The sequence below is a fragment of the Artemia sp. Qi Xiang Cuo genome, chromosome 18, assembly GCF_049724085.1.
Source record: "Artemia sp. Qi Xiang Cuo chromosome 18, ASM4972408v1, whole genome shotgun sequence".
In the NCBI taxonomy this organism is placed as follows: Eukaryota; Metazoa; Arthropoda; class Branchiopoda; order Anostraca; family Artemiidae; genus Artemia; species Artemia sp. Qi Xiang Cuo.
Genome location: NC_142811.1, coordinates 12,894,831 through 12,916,868, shown reverse-complemented (window position 1 = coordinate 12,916,868; position 22,038 = coordinate 12,894,831). Strand labels below are relative to the sequence as shown.

Below are 22,038 nucleotides of genomic sequence, written 5' to 3'. Positions count from 1 at the left end.
CCCCTTCCTCCGAAATCCTACGTTTTCTTGGATTTGTAAGGACTCGTCCCGTTAAAAATTCCTGAGCACGAGCCTGAAGACACCCTAGATGTTACTTCCTACAAAATTTAAGTGAGATTTGACCACTATTTACAGGTAGATGTTCCAATGACATTAACATAGACTCTTTAATTTAAAGATCCCTTTAATGCTGAGCCCTCAACAGTAACATCAATTCAAACAACAAAGAAATTTATTTAATAGTAGTCAAATGATTACATCGATTTATCACAAATTATGGACAAACTTTGGAACTTCATAGTTCACTCTGAATACAAATCACTACTCAAATGGAGTTTCTTCATAATCTATTTGTCTCAATATCAAATTACAGGTAGTACTTTAGTTTTCAGTGGTGTTGTACCTCACAATAATTATAACTATAAACTATAAATAGCTATACTTCATTGTCGAAATGCAGTTGTTCTTTTTTTTTGAATTGTACAGTGATCACTTCAACTTCACTCAAGTCCTTCCTATAACCTATAAAGACTAGAAGTCCGTTAAATTTGTTGGACTTCGTCTCTATTGATCCGCCACTTAACTCGTCAGCAATGCCAGTGACATTTCCTTCCAATTTTTTTTTTCTCAAAACGGTATTAATGCATAGTGAATCTTGAATGTAATAAGATTTTCGGGCACAATGTTTTAGATGGTGATAAATTGCAACGGCTCAAAAAATTATTGACGATTTGATTGATTTCTGTAGAACCTCAAAATGCCAGGAACAAAACCAATTTTTCAGAAACGTTAACGTCAGAAGACAGATAATTGGTTGAATTTTCTAAAGATTAATTTTTTCTTACTTGTATTTTGATGTAATTTGGACGATCTTATTGATAGATTTTTGAAGTCCTTCAAATTGCGTATAAGTTCTTAGTTAATCCACGTTAAATGTCAAACGCTCTCTAAATTGCTTTGATTTCTGGTTTCGTCGGCCATTTTGTTCATCTGCATTTCCAGAATCATATCCTACCAAATTTCTTTTTTTTTTTAACACATTTTGAATCTTCGACAGATTTTTTTTCTTTTTTTGAATTGTTTCTCTTGCTTATGAGCTATACACAGATTATTGTGTGTAAGCTCTGTGCACTGATTACTAAGTTGTGCTCACAGGTAGTTCACACTAAACGTTTGTGACGGTCTTTGCATCCACCTTAGCTAGCTTTGAATTCCTTGATGCTGAATTGACTTGCAATCCAAGATGATCTTTCTTTCAGCAATTTTATGGTAGTATTGTAAATAAGTAGTGACCAATATTCACGTTATTTCATCCAACCATTTTGCTGAACTTTTAGGTTCGATATAAAGATACATGCTTGTTAATTTACAAGTTACATTTGTAATTTATGCATTCTGAACAATATTGTATTTCTTACTTTCCCCTTCGAATTTCTTGGTGTCGGTCTGTCATTTAGCTGGCTTCGAATTCTGCTTGGTGTACCTTTTTTACAGTCTTCTGGCCACCCAAACCAAACCCGGAAGTTTTTTCTTTATACTCTACAAAGCTTAACCCTGTATTTATAGACCTTATACTGAATATAAACTTTTGTTTCATTTTCGCAGTCCATTAATGTCAGACGTTAATTAATGTCATTAATTAATTTCATCATCATTAATTTTGTCATTAATTTCGCAGTCCATTAATGCCAGTTTCCTTTCCCTTTGAATTCCTTATATCTTTCTGTCAATGGGCATACTAGTAATTCTTCTTGGAATCCTTTGTTCTTCAGTTTTTTAATAAAAATTGTTATTATGCCGTGAATACTCATCGCATTAATTCAATCTGCATAAGTTTTTCTTTTATTATACTTAGTATAAAACTACACAGTTCCGTTAAATTCATGTCAGTAGTTCGTTCATGTTAAACGTCTTAGTTTCCTTTAGTTTTGAATTCTTCATGTTCATCTGTTACTAAATACAGTTATAATTTTGGCCAATATTACTTTTCTGCAGTTTTCTAGGAACATCGTTTTTATATCTCAAGCATATTTCATATAATTTAACAAACCCTAATTTTTCGTTTTTTTTTCAAAATTTCAAACCTAATCTATATATTCTATAAAAAATTAAAAGTTTTATTTAATAAACACTCTAATTTCATTCATGATTTAGTTTCCTTTTGCTGTGATTTCTTCGTGTCCGTCTGTTGCCAAATATACTTATAATTCCATACAATACCACTTTTCTGCTGTTTCCTGACAACGCTGTTATTACGCTATCATCATTTGCCTTATTTTGTCTTCCACACAAAGGTTTCTCTGGTTGTCAGATTCAATGAGAAATAAAGAATTTTGTATAATTCATACTTGTAGTTTATTCATGCTAAACTTTTAGTTTGGTTTTATCTTGAGTTCATTGTTTTTATCTTTCACTAAACATCTTTATGCTATACTGTTATTCTGCAATTTTCTGGCAATGCTCTTATTATCCCTTTCAATCCACATAATTTGTTCTCAGTTTTCTTGATTCCATAAAAAATAAACACCTGTTTAATTCATACTCTTAGTCCGTTCTTCAACGAACTTTACCTCTCACTCAGCCTATCTGTCTTGGCTTTTTCTCCGGTTAGCCATGGCTCTTAACTTTCTTATTCAGAATCCACCAGCTTCATTTTAATTCAAAAACCAACAGGCTCAAACATCTTTGTTTCTTTTTGCCTCGAATTCTATGTGTCCACCTGTCACTAAATATTCTTGTAATTCTACAATGGCAACGCTGCTATTATGCCATATCCATTATTCGTATTATTCAGTTCTACACAATTTTATCTATTAATAATAGATTATGTTAAAAAAAAAACACTTTTGTTTAATTCATATTTGTAGTTCATTCACATTAAAGATTAGAATTTCTTTTTTATTTTAATTTTTCCGTCCATCTCTCCTAAATACACTTGTAATTCTTTGCGATACACTTTTCTTCAGTTGTCTGGCAACACCGTTATTATACCTTGACGACTCTGAATATAATTTCGTTCCACATAATTATTTTCTCCGATTTATAGATTATATGAAAATAAACACTTTTGTTTTAATTCATACTCGTAGTTCATTCATGTTAGAAGTTTCAATTTCCTTAGACTGCTTTAAGTTCTTCAATATTCGTCTGTCACTATCTTCACTTGTACTTCCAATAGAAACTGCTTTTCCACAGTTCCTTAGGGAATTTTGCGTCCGTGAACGTGGGAGAGTCATAACACTTATCTCTTTTGGCTGCTGTGTTTTTGGCAGCGTTCCGTAAGATTGAAGAGGTGTGATAATATCGGCAAATTGGAGGGGTGCTGCTGGTTTCAAGTCTAAAGACTCCATTGAATGAGATAGTCCTTTTAGTGGAATGTGAGTATATGGTGTTGATGCATCCAACTGTAAAAAAAAACAAACAATATATCCATATACATATTGAATGTAAAGTCCCAATAGATGTAGTTATGCAGAAAGCCTGTTAGTTATAAACAACAATACCCTAAATAGTATCATAAAAATAATCATAAATGTCAAAAATAATATACAGATAATATCGTAGAAAATACCGTAACCCAGAGTAGCAGTTTATACCCATACAGAAACGATTCTATCTTCCTATATGCTTTCAAATTAAACTATGTATTGAGAAAATTAATGGCACTTGTGCATTATACCCACTCTTTTATATACCCACTCTTTTATGTCAAATGAGACGCGGCAGTTACGGGGACAGATGCGGGAGCGATATACGGGAGAGATACCCGATCATAAAACAGTTGTTAGAGTCGAGTTGTGTGAAACGGGTGATCTTAAATGAATGATAAAATTATAATTTGGAATATATCAACATTTATCAACTTACTTAGTCGAGCACATGTGGCGTGCGAAAGTGAAGCGTGAAGGCAGAGATGATTTTACAGCGATTCTCAAAGACATTATAGCGTTTTGGGCTCATAATTGTAACATGTAATTACTGTAATTTTGTTAATAAACCATTATGGTCGGGTCTTTTCTTATCTGTTTTTTTTTCTTTACCCAACAACCCCCCCCCCTAATTTGCAAATATATAGCCCAAATTTGTTTCTAAACTATTCTATATTGATCCTATTTTATTTTATTCCATTAGCATTCACCAAACTAGCAGTATATAAAAGAGTGGGTATAATGCACAAGTGCCAAAAAAATGATACATAGTTAATGTGAGCAATATAGGTATAAAACATATAGAAAGATAATTGCTCTAAAATGCAAAACCTAAAAAGAAAACAAGGAGAAAATAAATGCTTTCAACTTTAGTTATGCCATTTAATTTTAAAAACTTTGTTTTAAAGGGTAATCAATCGTTTTCTCAGGATTTTTTTTCACAGTTAAAAAAAGTTTGGAAACCAAGATTATAATAATGGAAGCTACAGTGATGACAGTGGTCAAATGCAGTTCTGAAGCCTGGGCGCTCCGAAAAGCGGATGAAGGTTTGCTAGATGTTTTCCAGAGAAATTGTCTACGGATTGTTCTGGGTACCCGGCTGACTGACCATATGTCAAACAGTAGGTTGTATGAAAAGTGTGGTTCAATCGCGTTTTCTAGTGCTATCATAGAAGAGTTCGTGGTAACGAACTGTAAGTAAGGAGTGACCTGGCTCAATAGTAACCGAAACTCTAAAAAGCGAAATTTTGATACCAATAGATACATCAAAAGAATTATATTGATTTCAAATATATAAGTTTCATCAAGTTTAGTCCTACCCATCAAAAGTTATGTGCCTGAGAAAATTTGCCTGATTTTCGAAAAAAGAAGGAAACACAAGTGGTCCTAGAATATCGTAGGAGGACTCATTTGAACGGAAATTAAAAGTTCTAGTGCCATTTTTAAGTGACCAAAAAATGGAGGGCAACTAGGCCCCCTCCCACGCTCATTTTTTCCAAAAGTTACCCGATCAAAACTGTGAGATAGCCATTTTGTTCAGCATGGTCGAAAATATAATAAATATGTCTTTTAGGATGACTTGATCCCCCAAAGTCCCCGGAGGGAGGGCTGAAAGTATGAACTTTACCCAATGTTTACATATAGTATTGATTATTGGGAAGTATACAACGTTTTCAGGGATACTTTTTCTGGTAGTAGGGGGGGGGGGGATTGGGGTTTATGTGGGAGGATCTTTCTATGGAAGACGTTTTCATGGGGGAAGGGACATTGCTATGAAGGGGGGACCGGATTTCCCAGCATTGTCTAAAAAAAACGATCAGAAATTAAATATAAAAAAAGTTTTTTAACTGAAAGTAAGGAGCAACATCAAAACTAAAACGAACAGAAATTGTTACGTATATGATCTGGGTTCGCCCCCTAGCCAATACCTCGCTCTTTAAGCAAAAGATTTTTTAGTACTTTAATAAGAGCTACTTATTCTAATTAACGGCCTTTGTGATTAAGGGGTCATTTTTAAGGAATTGGAACAAAATTCAAACTTTAGCGTAAAGAGCGAGGTATTGACTAGGGGGCGAACCCTCTAATATACGTATTAAAAATATATGAATATAGAAGTTCGTTTCGTAAGTTAATTCATAAGTTACGTATATTTATTAGGCTATTAATAAAAACGTTCGTAAATAAAATTAAACAACTTTCTAGAAAGCCATTTAACCAAAAAAGTAAAATTGATATGCAAATTTTTGTTTTAATTATTCGTGTACGGTGAGCCAAAATCAAAACCCGCATTAATTAAAAAACGTTCAAAAATTAAATAAAAAAAAGAAGTTTTTTTTTAACTGAAAGTAAGGAGCGACACTAAAACTTAAAATGAATAGAAATTACTCCGTATATGAAAGGAGCTGTTCCCTCCTCAGTGCCTCGCTCTTTACGCTAAAGTTAGACTTTTTCTCTCAACACTTTTTTTTAAAACAATCAAAAACTTTAGCGTAAAGAGCGAGGCGTTGAGTAGTGTACAGCCCCTTTCATAAACGAAATAATTTCTGTTCGTTTTAAGTTTTAATGTTGCTCCTTACTTTCAGTTAAAAAAAAAAAAAATTATTTAATGAAAAAAGGATGAGATGACTAAGGCACTTTCTGCAGATGAAGGATTACAGGTTGCCGAAGATTGTCCTTTTTGGCCAACCATCTAGGGCTAAACGGAAGGTGGTTCGTCTGTGGTTGGGGTGGTAGAATGTCATAAAGAAAGATTTAAAGGAAATGGAAACTTCCTGGGAGCATATAAAGAGGGAAGCTTTGAATAGATTGCGACGGAGGAGGAGCGTGCCTAGCTGTGTTGGCCTAAGGCGGCTTGGTGCTGCGGTGAGTTGTTAGTAATAGTAGTAGTAGTATTTAATAGTTTTGGCAGCCTAATTTATTTTCTTCTGTTTTTTTTTTTTAAACAAGACTATAGCAATATTATCTCAACAGGATGCGAAATTCTGCACAGGAACTGCAGATTTGAGCACAAACAGGGAATTTTTTTCTCTTATGCGATGGAATGATTCAGAATATATATATATATATATATATATATATATATATATATATATATATATATATATATATATATATATATATATATATATATATATATATATATATATATATATATATATATATTTTAGGGCCGATTAATGAACCCTGTGATGGCACAGCAGATTGATCTCTGTTTTGCAATACGATGCGAGGGGTTAATTCCCAGTTGATACGGGGCCTGAAATGATATGGAGATTTTGTATTAGCGTCTCCAAATAATAAAATGAAGAAGCAGAAAAATAAACCAATCAAAGAATATTGAGTTAGTAATTCTGTCTACATAACATCACCATTGTGTGGATTAGGAAATTACAATAATTTTTACGGTAACTGAAAGATGAAGACATTTTGACTTCTGCTTGCCGTAAAACTACTGCACTAGTGTTGACGCAGGGAAGAATGGTGATCTGCCATGTGCTATTTTAACCCGGCCTTTTGGCATAGAAATGGCGCTTGTAGATACTCTTATAGATACTTCAGTGGGACTTCTTTGAATAGAAAGCAAAAACTCCAATGCTCTTTTAAAGAGCCAAAAGGGGTTAGAGGCTAACTAGCACTCTTCTGCGCCATTTTCTTATACTGGGCTCCCCTTAACTCTCTCCCCTCTCTTGGTCTTGGATGTGAAATGGAACAGCCATTTTGAATAATGGAAGATAAAAAATGTGAGCCTCTAAGTGGTATAGGATCCATGCACCCTCAAAGGTCAAGAGTTCGCAATTGTTCAACTGGTCCGATCTACACACAGAAAAGTTTGTAGAAAAGATTGGAAACGTAGAACCTTCTTATAAAAGGAATCTTAAAATTTTGTAGTTACTTTTAACAAAGCTTCTTATTGTTGTAATTAAACGACCCTTGTGTTTCAAGAGTCGTTCTTAAAGAAGTAGTAAAAATTTCGAACTTTAGAGTAAAGAGCAAGGTGCTGAGAGGGGTGGGGCAATCCCCTTCATATGCGTAATAATTTCTGTTCGTTTTAAAGTTGCTCCTTGCTTTCAGTTGAGAAAATATGTTTTTTTTATTTAATTTCTGATCAGTTTTCAAATAATGCCAGGAAATTTTGCCCATCTCCAAGAAGAAATCCCCCTCCCCACGGAAATATCCTACAGACAATCCAATCCTGGTGAAAATTTACCCCTGGAAATTACCCTTAATAACTCCACGTGTAAAATTGAGACGGAATAGAGAAACCAAGACACATAAAAAGAATTTTGCTTAGGAATTCTGGCAAATTTCCCTAGTGCATAATTTACCCTGATAATTTAACCCCCTAGAAACTTCGCCACCATGGAAATTCCCCCGTGGAAAAGCCCCAAGCAGAAAATTTATCCCCCCATACGAAAATGTATATATACTTCCCAAAAACAAACACTATGCGTAAACAATGGGGAAATTTTACAAATTAAAGACCTTTCCCCTGGGGCTTTGGGGGTTATGTTGCATCCAAAGGCTAGTTATTGGGTCTTTCAATTATTATGAACAAAATGTCTATATCAAAATTTTGATCGGACAATTTTTGGAAAAAGGGGTGGGGCAGGGGGCCTAGTTGCCCTGCAATCTTTTTGGTCACCTAAAAAGGGCCATAGAACTTTTAATTTCCGTTCAAATGAGCCCTCTCAAGATATTCTAGGACCACTGGGTCGATACGATTACCCCTGGGGAAAAAAACAATAAATAAACACACATCCGTGATCTTTCTTCTGGCAAAAAATACAAAATTCCACACTTTTCCAGATAGGAGCTTGGAACCTCTACAGTAGGATTTTCTGATATGCTGAATCTGATGATACGATTTTATTAAGATTCTATGGGGGTGTTTTCCTCTTTTTTCAAAAATCATGCAAATTTTCTCAGGCTTATAGCCTTTAATGGGTGAGACTAAACTTAATGAAACTTATATATTCGAAATCAACATAATAAAACAATTCTTTTGACATATCTATTAGCATCAAAATTCCATATTTTAGAGTTTAGGTTAGTATTGAGCCGGGTCGCTCCTTACTTACAGTTTGTTACCACGAATTGTTTGAAATACTAGTGTCAATAATACCTCTAATCCCAAAAAGAGCAGGATAAGTGAGAATAAAAGATGTCACTTTTTGAAGTGAAACGCTCACGCAAGAAGAGGGGTCACACTTAAAAAAAGGTGCAAAATGCCTACTTTGAAGTTAAAAGGCCAGCACTGGCAAGAGGGATAGGAAGGGACGGAATTGGAGGGGCTTTGATCCCTATGGCTCTCAAACTTGACCCCTATGGCTCTCAAACTGTGCATTGTAGGAATATCTGCGTGGTTCCAGTTCATAAGGTGCAACATGTCCACACCAGACCAAGTCATTATCCGGCTTGGACTTAGCTCGATTTTACACTGGGTAAGGACTTGCATTGTTTCTGTTTCGCCTTGAGAAAATTCTTCACGTTAAACTTAGATCAGTTGGTAGTAAGAAGTGGATTGGAAGATGGACTTTTTAAAACTTATTAAAGCTGATAAATCAGAAAAGTTAGCTTTTCCAAAAGCACCCAAACTTTTTAGTACTCACATGGCTAGCTTCAACTTTAACAAATTAGGTCAGTTTCAGTATTTGTGGTTAATTTTATGGACTTAAATACAGTACTTTTAACCTTGACATTTTTGCGTTTTAAGTTCCCCCTGGCCCTGGATACGTTTTACTTAAGTTTCAATCCAGTCAAACCAAAAGACATTGTCGATACAATTGTGCCCTTTTGGCAATTTTTTTTCTGCCTTGAAGTTCCTTTGGCCCATTTGACCGATTACATATTTCAGTCTTCTTCTCTACTGAACTAGTCTCTTTTAGCGAGTAAATATTTTCAGTTGCCTAAAAAGTCCTATCAACTGTTTTCTTGAAGGGTCGGTTTGTAGAGCAGCACAAATATTATTTTTCCCAGTGGACTAATAGAGAAGTATTTCTGCAAAAAGAATTCCTCCTGTGAGTGGTCTCGAGAACTGAATCAATAAAGCAAGTGTAACAAGAAACTGAAATTAAACAACTGCAAGTGTCAAATTTGTGATATAAGTAATATAAATATCTGATATAAAGTGTAAGTTGAAAACTTTATTAAATAGTATGTCAACATAGATTGAGGAGCTCTCAGAGGTGCTGCTGAACTTGCGAGAAATTGCAAAGTGTCAATGTCATGGCCATTCATTGATTTCATACTTTTCACTCAGTTTGTGGTAACGAACTGTAAGTAAGGGGCAACTCGACTCAATAGTAGCCAAAACTCTAAAAAACAGAATTTTTATAACCATAGGTGTATCAAAAGAATTGACTTTTTTTTATGCTGATTCTAAATATATAATGTTCATTAAGTTTAATGTAACCCATCAAAAGTTATGAGCCTAAAAACAAGACTAAAGTTCTTTAATGATACATCTCGTTCGAATTCAAATTGTTTTTGAGTGGTCTTTCTCAAAGATTTCTGACAAAAAGGAAACTTTAGCGTAAAGAGCAATGGTTGAGGAAGAGGAAGCCCCCCTCATAGAAGGAATTATTTCCGTTCTTTTTAAGCTTTAATGGTGCTGCTTACTTGCAATTGAAAAAAACTTTTTTTATATACTTAATTTCCGCTCCTACTGCTGACTTCTACTTTTATATTTGATTTAATTACTGCTGCTACTCCTGCTTCTACTGATACTACTACTACTGCTGCAACTACTACTATTAATACTACTACTATTACTAGTACTACCACTACTACTATTATTATTATTACTACTACTACTACTACTACTACTACGACTTCTGCTGCTACTACTACTACTATTGCTACTACAATACTACTGCAATACAATACTACTACAATACATACTACAATACTCACTTTGATGTACTTATCATATCTGGTATCGGTATCATAGGCAGCGCAATAGCGCTGCCTAAGAAAAGAAAGATGTGGGGACAATGTATTATTTGTTTATTTTTTGGTTTTTTGTTGTTTTTTTTCTCTTAGACCAGGGCACCGTATCGTATCGAAGGAGTTGTCGTAGAAACTTCGAAAAGAGCTGATTCGATTAGAAATTAAAAGTGCTAGTGCCCATTTTAATAGTCGAAAGTGATTGGAGCGCAACTACCACCCATTCCACGCCCACCATTTCCCCAAGCACATTTAGTCAAAACTTTGAGATAGCCGGTTTGTTAAACATAGATCCGGAAATTATGTATTTGAGGATGACAATCCCCCCACAGCCCTCGAGGCAAGGGTTGTAAGTTGTGCCCTGGGTGCATGTAAGCTATTTACAGAAAGCGTTGTCGTAGAAGCTTCAAAGAGGGCTAATTCAATTAGAAATTGAAAGGGCTAGTGCTATTTTTAACAGTCGAAAGTGATTGGAGGGCAACTAACCCCCCTCTCACGCCAACCATTTCCCCAAACACATCCAATCAAAATTTTGAGATAGCCATTTTGTTCAACGCAGTTGGAAGGTATGGAAATTACGTCTTTGATGATGACACTCCCCCCAAAATCCTCAGGGCAAAGGTTGTAAGTTATGGCCTGGGGGCTTATAAGGTTTTTACAGAAAGCGTTGTCCTAGAAAGTTCAAAAAGAGCTCATTCGATTGGAAATTGAAAGGGCTAGTGCCCTTTTTAATAGTCGAAATTTATGGAGGGCAACTAACCCCCCTCTTACGCCCACTATTTCTCCGAACACATCCAATCAAAGTTTTCCAACCAACATAGTTGAAAGTTCTGGAAATTAGTTCTTTGAGGATGACAGCCCCCTCACATCCCTCAAAGCAAGGCTTGTAAGTTATGCCCTGTGGGCATATAAGGTTTTATAGAAAGCGTTGTCGTAGAAGCTTCAAAAGGGCTCATTCGATTGGAAATTGAAACGGCTAGTGCCCTTTTTAATAGTCGAAAGTGATTGGAGGGTAACTAACCCCCTCTCATGACCACCATTTCCCTCTCATGTCACCTGTTAGTGTCATCTTGTTGAACGTAGTTGAAGGGACCGGAAATTACTTCTTTGAGTACGACAACCCGACCAAAGCCCTCATGGCTAATGTTGTAAGTTATGCCTTGGGGGCATATAAGGTTTTTATAGAAAGTGTTGTCGTAAAAACTTCAAAAAGGGCTCATTCGATTGGAAATTGAGAGGGCTATTGCCCTATTTAATAGTCGAAACTAATAGGAGGGAGAATCCCCTCCTCTCCCCAAGCCCATCATTTCCACAGACATTTCCGATCATCATTTTGATATGGCCATTTTGTTCAACGTAGTTGAAAGGTCTGGAAATTTTGTCTTTAGGATGAAAACCACCCCCTTCCATAGCCCTCAGCATAAGGGTAGTAAGTTATGCCCTTAGGGCATATAATGTTTTTATAGAAACTTCTGTCGTAGAAGCTTCAAAAAGGGCTCATTCGATTGGAAATTGAGAGGACTATTGCCTTTTTTATTAGTCAAAGTGATCGGAGGGCAAATGACCCCCTCGACGCTCATTATTTTCCCAAACACTTCCAATCAAAATTTTAAGATAGTCATTACGAGATAGTCATCAGGGTAAGAGTTGTAAGTTATGCCCTGGGGGCATACAAGGTTTTTATAGAAACCGTGGTCATATAAACTTCGGAGGTGGATCATTGGATTGGTGATCAGACGCTCTAGTGCACTTTTTAAGAGTAAAAGTGATCGGAGGGCAGCAACCCCCGTCCCACACACAGACACGTAGTATTGTCCCGAAATGCATCTAATAGAAATTTTGAGATAGCCATTATATTCAAAATAGTATAAATATCATATAACAAAGATTTTGGGATTGAAACAAACCCCACAGATTAGGGGCATTGGGTTGTAAGTTATGCCCAGGCGGTATTTAAAGTTTTTATGGAAGGGATGGTTCTTTAACTTTAGAAGAGGCTCATTTGGTTGAAAATTGGAAGTTGTAGTTCCTGTTTAAGCGTCAAAAGTGATGGAGGGCATTTAGCCCCCCCCTCACCTAAAACCCCACCTTTCACCAAACGCATCTGATTGAAATTATGAGATAGCAATTTTTTTTCAAAATAGTCCAAAGAACATATAATAATGTCTCAAGGAGTGACACAGCCCCCCCAGCGCCCTGGGGATAAGGTTGTAAGTTATTTTGTAGAGCATATAAGGTTTTTATTCAATGGGTGGTCGTATAAACATCAGATGGAGCTTATTTGATTTGAAATTGGAAGTTAGGTGCCCGATTTAAGAGTCAAAGTGATTTAAGATTAAACAGCCCCCCCCTCTCCCGTCCACGCTCAGCATTTACCTTAACACCTCCGATCAAAATTTGGAGATAACAGTTTTATTCATCTTAGTTCTTATTCATCGACCCCCCCCCAGCTCTCAGAGAAAGTGTTGTGAGTTATGCCCTTGGGGTGTTGTAAAAGGTTCTTATAGAAAGGGTGGTCATATATGCTTTGGATGGGACTCATTGAATTGATAATCATAAGTTCTAGTACCCCTTTTAAGAGTCAAAGTGATCAAAGCGCAGCTATCCCCCCCCCCCCCCACACACACACAAAAACACGCCGTGTTTTCCTCAGATGTATCCAATAGATGTTTTGAGACAGACCTTTTATTCAACATAGTCCAAATATCATATAGCAAGGCTTTTGAGGTTAATACAAACCACCAGAGCTTGAGGGCGAGGGTTGTAAGTTATGCCCCTGCAGTATTTAAGGTGTTATGGAAGGGATGGCTGTATAAGCTATAGAGGTGGCTAATTTTATTGAAATTGGAAGTTCTGGTTCCCTTTTAAGAGTCAATAGTGATGGAGGTCAAGAATCACCCCCCCCCCCCACCCATCTACCCCTCTTTTCACCGAATGTACCTGATTGAAATTGTGCGATGGCAATTTTGTCTAAAATAGCCCAATGAACATATAACAATGCTTCCAGGGTTGGTAATATAAGGCAGGTTTGGCATATAAGGTTTTTATTGAGTGGGTGGTTGCATTAAATTCAGATGGGTCTCATTTTATTTTAAATCGGAAGTTATGGTACCCTTTTTAAGAGTCAAAGTGATTTAAGAGAAACCTCCCTTCCCCGCCCATCCTTTCCCATAACAAATATCCAAACAAAGTTTTCAGACATCAATTTTTTCAGCATTGTTGAAGGGTTATGTAATTATGCTTAGCAACAGTTGTAGTAGCATTAGTAGCAGTCAGCAAATAGAAAGTATTTTTCAACATCCCCTTCAGCACACGATGAAATTTTTTACTTAATACCATTAACCGGTCCTGAAGCATTGCTGATACGTCTTCTTGACAACCTATGTGGGCACAGTGTGTTTCGATTTTTTCAATACAGTTACAATATTGCCCAAAATTTTTGCCTTAATACCCTTAGGTTTATTAGTTGTAGTAGTAGCACCAGTAAATATAGTAATAGCAGTAGGAGTACCGTTGATAGTAATAATAGCAGCGGTAGTTGTAGGAGTAAAAGCATTAGTGTTATGATGCAAATATTGTCTTTTGGTTAGTTCAACATCCCCCACAACAAGCGTTGTAAGTATTAATTTCACACACGACAGTGCTCCTAAGATATTGCTGATATGCCCTTTTAACAACCTGCATACGGATGGCAGGCTGTCATCCGTTACAACAAAAATATTCTCTGAAAATTCCACCTTCATACCTCCATAGGTTGTGGATTTTGAGCTAGCCAGAAGACACTGTGTGTATACATTTAATGCTGCTTCTACGTTTACTAACTAACGTACGGTAACTAACGACACTAATGGCATTACGTTGAAACTTTTAGGGAACGTTTAGGAGGAGTTTCAATTAAACAGAAAACCTACAGGCATGCAGGTATTAAAAGGAAATATAATCACTGTAGAGCATATAAGGACATAGGCAGCGATGCTCTATCATAGCTAGTAATACCATTGATGTTTTAAAGGAGCTAATTTGATTGAAAATTAAAAATTCTAGTGCCATCTTAAGAGTCAGAAGGGATTGGAGGGCAATCAAACCTCCTCTTTAGCTCATAATTTTCCAGACACTTCCAATCAAAATTTTAAGACAGCAATTTTGTTCAGCATAGCCGAATGGTCTTTTAACTATATCTCTAGGATTATTGAGTAGGTCAACCCTCCACAGTTATGTAATTTGCTCATTATGCTAAAAAAAACTAAATGTTGCTTTAAAATTAAATCAAAACACACTGTTTGTATTCTGGTTGCCAATAAGCCATCTCAGCAATATACCAAGAACGACTGTGGGTATTAAGTTCAAATTTTCGGGGCTACTTCTATTACTACTTCTACTCTTAAAAATTTACTAAATCTAAAGAGTATAATTGTATCCAGGCTATAAAAGAGCATAGATATTATTTTTTGGGAATGGTATTAGCTTTTATTTATCAGGCCAACTAGAGGACGTATATGACTAAATTAAACACTACTATTTTTATTGTGATTTTCAAAAGAGTTTATGTTGTTAAAAATTCCTGAAAAAGTTTCTCCAGCACATAAATAGCAGGCCAAACTATAAATTCCTAAAAAAAAAAACAGAAAAGATTCAAACTATTATTTTCTTTTTCCCTGAAAAAGACCATATCGATATAAAACGAGCAGAAATTAATATGAGTAGAGTTCGAAACCCCTATGCTTTCTAAAAGCCTGAATATAACTTGTAATTTATTGAAAAAAATTAAAAATAATATGCATTGTCAGTTTAACATACACATGCTGATATTTATTCCTTAAAATTTTAATTGTATTTCTTAAAGATATAAAAGTGAAAACATTTAAAGGGCAAATTAAATTCTGGCTTTTAGAAAGCATAGGGGTTTTGTAGCCTACTCATATTAATATCTGCTGGTTTGAATTTGACCGTGTTATTTATTTTAATTTTAGTTTGTTTTCGGTTTCATTTATTTATTGATACTGATTTGTGGAAGTTGTATGCTTGGTAGATTATTTGATTCTATTTTTTTTAATTTTTTGTTTAATGGAGTTCTTTAATTTTTTTTGAACAACTTGTTTTGTAGAAATTTTTTTTTTAATTAATGAAACAGTTCATGGCAATGAACTGTAAGTAAGGAGCGACCCGTCTCAAAAGTAACCGGAACTCTAAAAAACGGAATTTATATACCAATAGATGCATCAAAAGAATTGTATTTTTATGCTGATTTCAAATATACAAGTTTCATCTAGTTTAGTTTTACCCATCAAAAGTTACGAGCCTGAGAAAATTTGCCTCATTTTCAAAAAGGGGGAAACACCCCCTAAAAGTCATAGAATCTTAATAAAAATCACACTATCAGATCCAGCATATCAGATAACCCCGGTTTAGAGGTTTCAAGCTCCTATCTGCATAAATGTGGAATTTTGTATTTTTTGCCAGAAGAAAGATCACGGATACGCGTTTATTTTTTTTTTTTTTTTTTTTTTTTTCCCCAGGGGTGATCGTTTTGCACCAGTGGTCCTAGAATGTCGCAAGAGGGCTCATTCGAACAAAAATTAAATATTCTAGTGTCCTTTTTAAGTGACTAAACAAATTAGAGGGTAACTAGGCCCCCTTCCACGCTCATTTTTTCTCAAAGTCACCGGATCAAAATTTTGAGATAGCCATTTTGTTCAGCATAGTCGAAAAATCTAATAACTATATCATTGAGGACAAATTGATCACCCGTAGTCTCCGGGGGAAGGGCTACACGCTATGAACTTTGCCCATTGTTTACATATAGTATTGGTTACTGGGAAGCATACAGACGATTTCAGGGGGGATTTTTTTCTGGTGGAGGGGGGTGAAGGGAGGAAATTACATGGGAGGATCTTTCCATGGAGCAATTTTTCATGGGGGAAGAGAATTTCCATGAAGGGGGCGCTGGATTTCCCAGCATTATTTAAAAAACAATCAAAAAACAAGTAATAAATAAAAAAAAAAAAAAAATTAAATTAAATAAAAAAACAAGTTTTTTCAACTGAAAGTAAGGAACAACATTAAAACTTAAGCGAACAGAAAATATTGCGTATATACGGGGGGTTGCCTCTCTTCAAGAGCTCGCTCTTACACTAAAGTTTTTTTTTAACTTTTAAAAGAGGTTATCATTCTAATTAGACAGCCTTTGTGTTTCAGGAGTCATTCCTAAATAAATGGAACAAAAATCAAACTTAGGTTATTATAAGGTTATTATTAGTTGCAAAAAGTAAAACTAATGTACAAATTTTGTTTTAATTATTCATGTACGGTGAGCCAAATTATAAAAATACATCAATTCAAGAACGTTTAGAATTTAGATAAAAAAAAGTTTTGCAAACTGAAAGTAAGGAGCGATATTAAAACTTAAAACGAATAGAAATTATTCCGTGTATGACAGGGACTGTCCCCTCTTCAACGCCCCGCTCCTTACGCTAAAGTTTAACTTTAACTCACAACTCTACTTTTTAAAACAGTAAAAAACTTTAGTTGAAAGAGCGGGGTGTTGAGGAGGGGACAGCCTCTTTCATATACGGAATAATTTATATTCGTTTTAAGTTTTAATGTCGCTCCTTACTTCCACTTAAGAAAAAACTGTTTTTTTATTCAATACCGTACAAGAACAGGACCTTCATCAAAGTTCTGCTATCGGCAGAATCAAATACCTGTTACTAATATACGAAACTGGGGAGTAGTCTGATAGTTCAGGCACATCTTAAGTTGTAATCTAAGGGTGATAATTTAGTCGAATCATCCTCTTGCTTTTCAAAAATCACAGTGTTCTTCCCCACCAACTTTATCTAATGCAACTATTAGCCTCCTAATATTTATCCTAAGTAATTTGTTTTCTACAGAAACCAATTTAACGCCTCAACGGTCCCAATGTTACTCTTACCACCTTTCTTACAAAGGAGTTTAATCGAGTTTTTCCTAAATTCACTAGGTCTTTACCCATCTTCAAAAATTATAATTATAATCTGCAGCAATTCGTCTCTATCACCAACCACCACATTTCGAAAGTTTATTTCCTACATTGCGAGGACTTTAGATCTTGTTTCTTTTAGTCCGTTTAGTCCGTTTAGTTCTTTTAGTCCGTATCTAACTCCTATTCACAAAATAAATCTTCATTCCCTTCAAAATATTCTAATTTTTCATTTTTTCATTTCATACGAATTTATCGTTGTTTAACATTGTTCAAGACGTTCCGCCCTTCTCTCCTCGCCGCGTTCCTTGTGACTAATTTGGGCTCCATTCTAATTATTAACTGAACAAATTCAGACTGACTACTTCTTCTCAATTTCTTAATATGCCAAAACAATATTTTACTACTATGCCGTCTGGCTGCGTCTTACAGATCCTCGACAATTTTTGCCAATGGTCTCCATATCATACCTCAATTCACACTTTGTTGCCCTCTCTGCTTCATGTGCTTTCCTCTTATCCTCAGAGGATATATCACTATGGCCCTGTACAAACGTCTTCTCTTTTCTTCTAAGTTTAAGTTGTTTCTATGACCTCTGATATAAATGGAGTGTTTGTGCAATCAGTCCATTCCAACGAACGAAAGTTTAACGAACTTTGGGTTTTGGTTAGATTTAGTTCTGTATTTAGTGGCACAAATTCCGGTCACAATTGGCAGGTTTTTTTCCACATTGTCCACATTTGGCAGTGCTCTTCTACCAAATAGTGTAGAAATCTCACCCAACCAATCCTAAACCTATTACTTCCAACTCACCATATACACATCCTTACAAATTTTATGCTATAATGGGGAGGCAGTCCATAATAGGTAATGTATCTAGGAACAGGCTTTTCAGCCCAAGAAATCCCCCCAATACAAAACAAACCTAGATGAATTATCCATCAACCAAAATCCAGTGTCAGCAAAACTACTAAAGTAAATTTTATAAACGCATTTATCTATGTAAACTTTAACTTATATAAACAGAACTTGTATTGTTTGACGTTGGTTCAAATGAATTTTCAGGATTTTTTTTTTTTTGGAATGAATTAGAGCACAGAGCTCAAACTTGAAGAGAACAAAAATTACGTATTTGCAGCCTATTGTACAAATATCTATAATACTAACTGAAATAGACTGACTTTTTATAGTTCTCAAAATTCATAAAATTTTGAAAAAACTATTGCTTTACTGAAAACAAACACAAAGACTAATTTTTGCAAAGTAAGAAACACGACGATCCAGGTTGCGCATACCCTTGTTCACCCTGGCCGTTTTGTACATTTCGGCGAGGCAACAGCAGTCTCTAATGACGAAGCTTTTACCCACCGGGTTAGGGAAGCCATAGGAAAAAAACACGCTTTCACAAATTTGGCAAAACACCTAGTTGAAATTTTTATTCACGTTATGATATTATTTTTGAAGATGAATCTATTTTCAAAATTGTACCTAGGTCACGAAAAATCATTAAGAAATAAAACAAAAAACCCAAACAAAAAACTGAATTGGATGCCACTAGGAGTGCTATTTCTTAACAGAATAATGAAGTTATTTTTCTATTGTTTTTATAATCAGTTGTTTTTGTATGGTTGAGAGCAGTAGCTCATATATGGCATATTATACTTCCATGGTTTTTAGTGAGTTATTGCATTTTTTGGTTAGACTTTTTCTTTTTATGGTCAATTGGTTTTAGATTATTTTCTTTTTTTAAATGGCCATGCTTTAAGCTCTTTCTTATTGTCAATGATGAGGACCCCTGCTTATATAGCCATATACCAATTATATAGCCATATGGCATTATAATGGCCATATACCACTGCTTTCCTGTACTTATATAGCTATGTCATCATAGAGTTCAGTTAAAGCTCTTCTATTTCAAGTGTATGTAGTGATCTTTTCATACTTTCAAAAGTATGATGGTGGTTACGGTCGCAGATGCTATTTTTGGGTGTCGGAGACTCCGTGGTTCTAACTAAAACCGGGCCTTCAGTAAATAGGTTCATTTTCCTTTGGATCTAAACTCAGGGTAGCAACTAACTAATTTTGGACCAAAGGCGTCTAATGTCCGGAAATTATCTTGCTCTTTCTGGGACCCCTTGAAAACCAATAAATGGAATAGGTGGTATTTTAGTATCTTCCTGTATATGAGGTATAGGCGCCATCCATACTTTCTAGCAAAAATAAATGTTTAATTCTTATGACTCAACATTTCTTTTTTTTTTGGAGAGTGAGGGATGGAGTTATTACATCAATAAAATTTTTTTTTTTGTTCTACGAGTATTTACTATTGACTTCTGTTTTCCTGGCGTAACGGTTTCAACAACCGTTAACGTAACGGCTATATTAGATGGAGCCACTGTAATATTATCTACATTACTTTATTGATTTTGATGAGCACCGAAATTAAGAGCAGTAATCGGCATCGTTGCATTTGGTATTCCAGTTTTTAGATACCTTTAATTTTATTGGATACCTAAATTAACAAGCTGACTTTACACCCAAAAAGATCCCGGGTATATACGTGGAACCACTGTTATGTTATTTACATTATTTCATTGATTTTGATGAGCACCAAAATTATGAGCAACAACCGGCATCATGGCGATCGGCAACCAAAAGCTGCTACCAAGTTACCCACTCACTGTAGATCCAAACAGGTCCATCCTTGGCTCTGAAGGACCAAATTTAGTCTTACCAAGGATCTGTGACTGAGGACTTGGTACCAGAGGATCGATTTTTATCTTTTGATCCTTGTTCTAATTAATAATTTTTAAATTAAGATCACTTTTTTAAGAACTATATAGTATATCCCCCATAGAGCCTACAAAGAACTAATTTGTCTACTATTAAGTAGTATATTTAGCTCATTGAATAAGCTTAATCTTCCTTTCAGTGTTTTGATAAGTATTAGCTCTCATAGCTGTTTGCAACATCAATATGAGTAGTAAACATTGTTTTAAGGCTAATTTTCCTTGTAAAGATTTTTGGTGTGCTATTTTTTAGCTTTATGGTCTTAGTATCAAACAGTTCGTGGCAACGAATGGGGCTCAATAGCAACCAAAGTTCTTAAAAATAGAGTCTTGATAACAATAGATACGTCAAAAGAATCGAATTTTGATGCCTATTCAAAATAATTAAAATTCACCAAGTTTAAAGTTACCCTTCAAAAGTTACGAGCCGGAAATTTTTTACCCAGTTTTGAAAAAGGGGGAATACCCCCCCCCCCTAAGAAAAACCAAAATATCTTAATGAAAATCACACTATCAGTTTTAATATATCAGAGAACGCTACTGTAGGGGTTTCAAGCTCCTACATACAAAAATGTGAAATTTTGCATTTTTGCTAGAAGGAAGATAGCGGATGTGTGTTTATTTGTTTTTGTTCTCCAGAGGTTATCATATCGAACCAGGGATTCTAAATGATCAAAAGAGGGCTGATTTGATCAGAAATAAAAAACTCTAGGGCACAGAAATTTAAAAAGATCAGGAATTAAATAAAAACAAGAATTTTTCAAATGAAAGTAAGGAGCAAAATTAAAACGTGAAAAGGACAGATATTATTACGCATGTTATTGCGATTACACCCTACTTAATACCTCGCTCTTTACGATACAGTTTTTTCTTAGATCTTTTAAAACAGCTTATTACTCTAATTAAACGGCCCTTGTGTTTCAGGAGTCATTCCTAAATAAGTGGAACATAAAGCCAAACTTTAACGTGAAATGCAAGGTTTCGAGGAGAGGGCAACCCCCTAAAATGCGTAATAATTTCTATTAGTTTTAAAGTTAATGTTGCTCTTTACTTTCATTGAAAAAACTTGTTTTTCTTAATTAATTTCAACGTAAGACGATAGTTGTGCTAAACTCGAATAGCTTAGATTCAATTTCATCCATCTGCTGAACTATATTATTGGAATTCACTTTGTGTTTTTTTTTACTAGATTGAATAAAACATTTTAGATGAGTCAAAAATCCTAATTTTTCCAAAATAACTTCCCTGCTTTTTAGATAATCTTATATCATTCTCTAGAAATATTCTAAGGAGTATAATGATTTTGGCCCGGTAAATGAATATATTTGAAACTAACTAACACATTAATATATCCATCTTGTCCTATCTTTTGTATGTTACAGTTGTAGAGTTGTTGCGAAGTTGCATGTTTCAGAGCGAACATAAACCTCAGAGCAACAACGATAATGGATATGAAGTCTGATTGTTTCAACTGGTACCTATTTGAACTGGTACTTGTTTGAACTAATTGTTTGAACTGATTGTTTGAAATCTGATTGTTTGAACTGGTACCTGTTTGAACTTGTACTTATTTGAACTGATTGCTTGAACTGATTGTTTGAAATCTTATTGTTTGAACTGTTACCTGTTTGAACTGGTACTTGTTTGAACTGATTGTTTGAAATGATTGTTTGAACTGATTGTTTCAAATCTGATTGCTTGAACGGGTACCCGTTTGAACTGGTACTTGTTTGAACTGATTGTTTGAACTGATTGTTTGAAATCTGATTGTTTGAACTGGTACCTGTTTGAACTGATACTTGTTTGAACTGATTGTTTGAACTGATTGTTTGAAATCTGATTGTTTGAACTGGTATCTGTTTGAACTCGTACTTGTTTGAACTGATTGTTTGAAATCTGATTGTTTGAACTGGTTGTT

General features: G+C 35.0%; 1 protein-coding gene across 1 annotated transcript in view; it reads right to left on the bottom strand.

The window, feature by feature from the left end:
• Nucleotides 1-220: 220 nt before the first annotated feature.
• Nucleotides 221-22,038, bottom strand: part of LOC148941216 (neuroligin-1-like) — a 284,000-nt gene continuing 262,182 nt past the window's right edge. Inside the window, exon 10 of the mRNA XM_089104121.1 lies at nt 221-3,404. Coding sequence (XP_088960247.1) covers nt 3,078-3,404 — 327 coding nt within the window. The 3' untranslated portion in view covers nt 221-3,077. The remainder of the gene's footprint in view (nt 3,405-22,038) is intronic.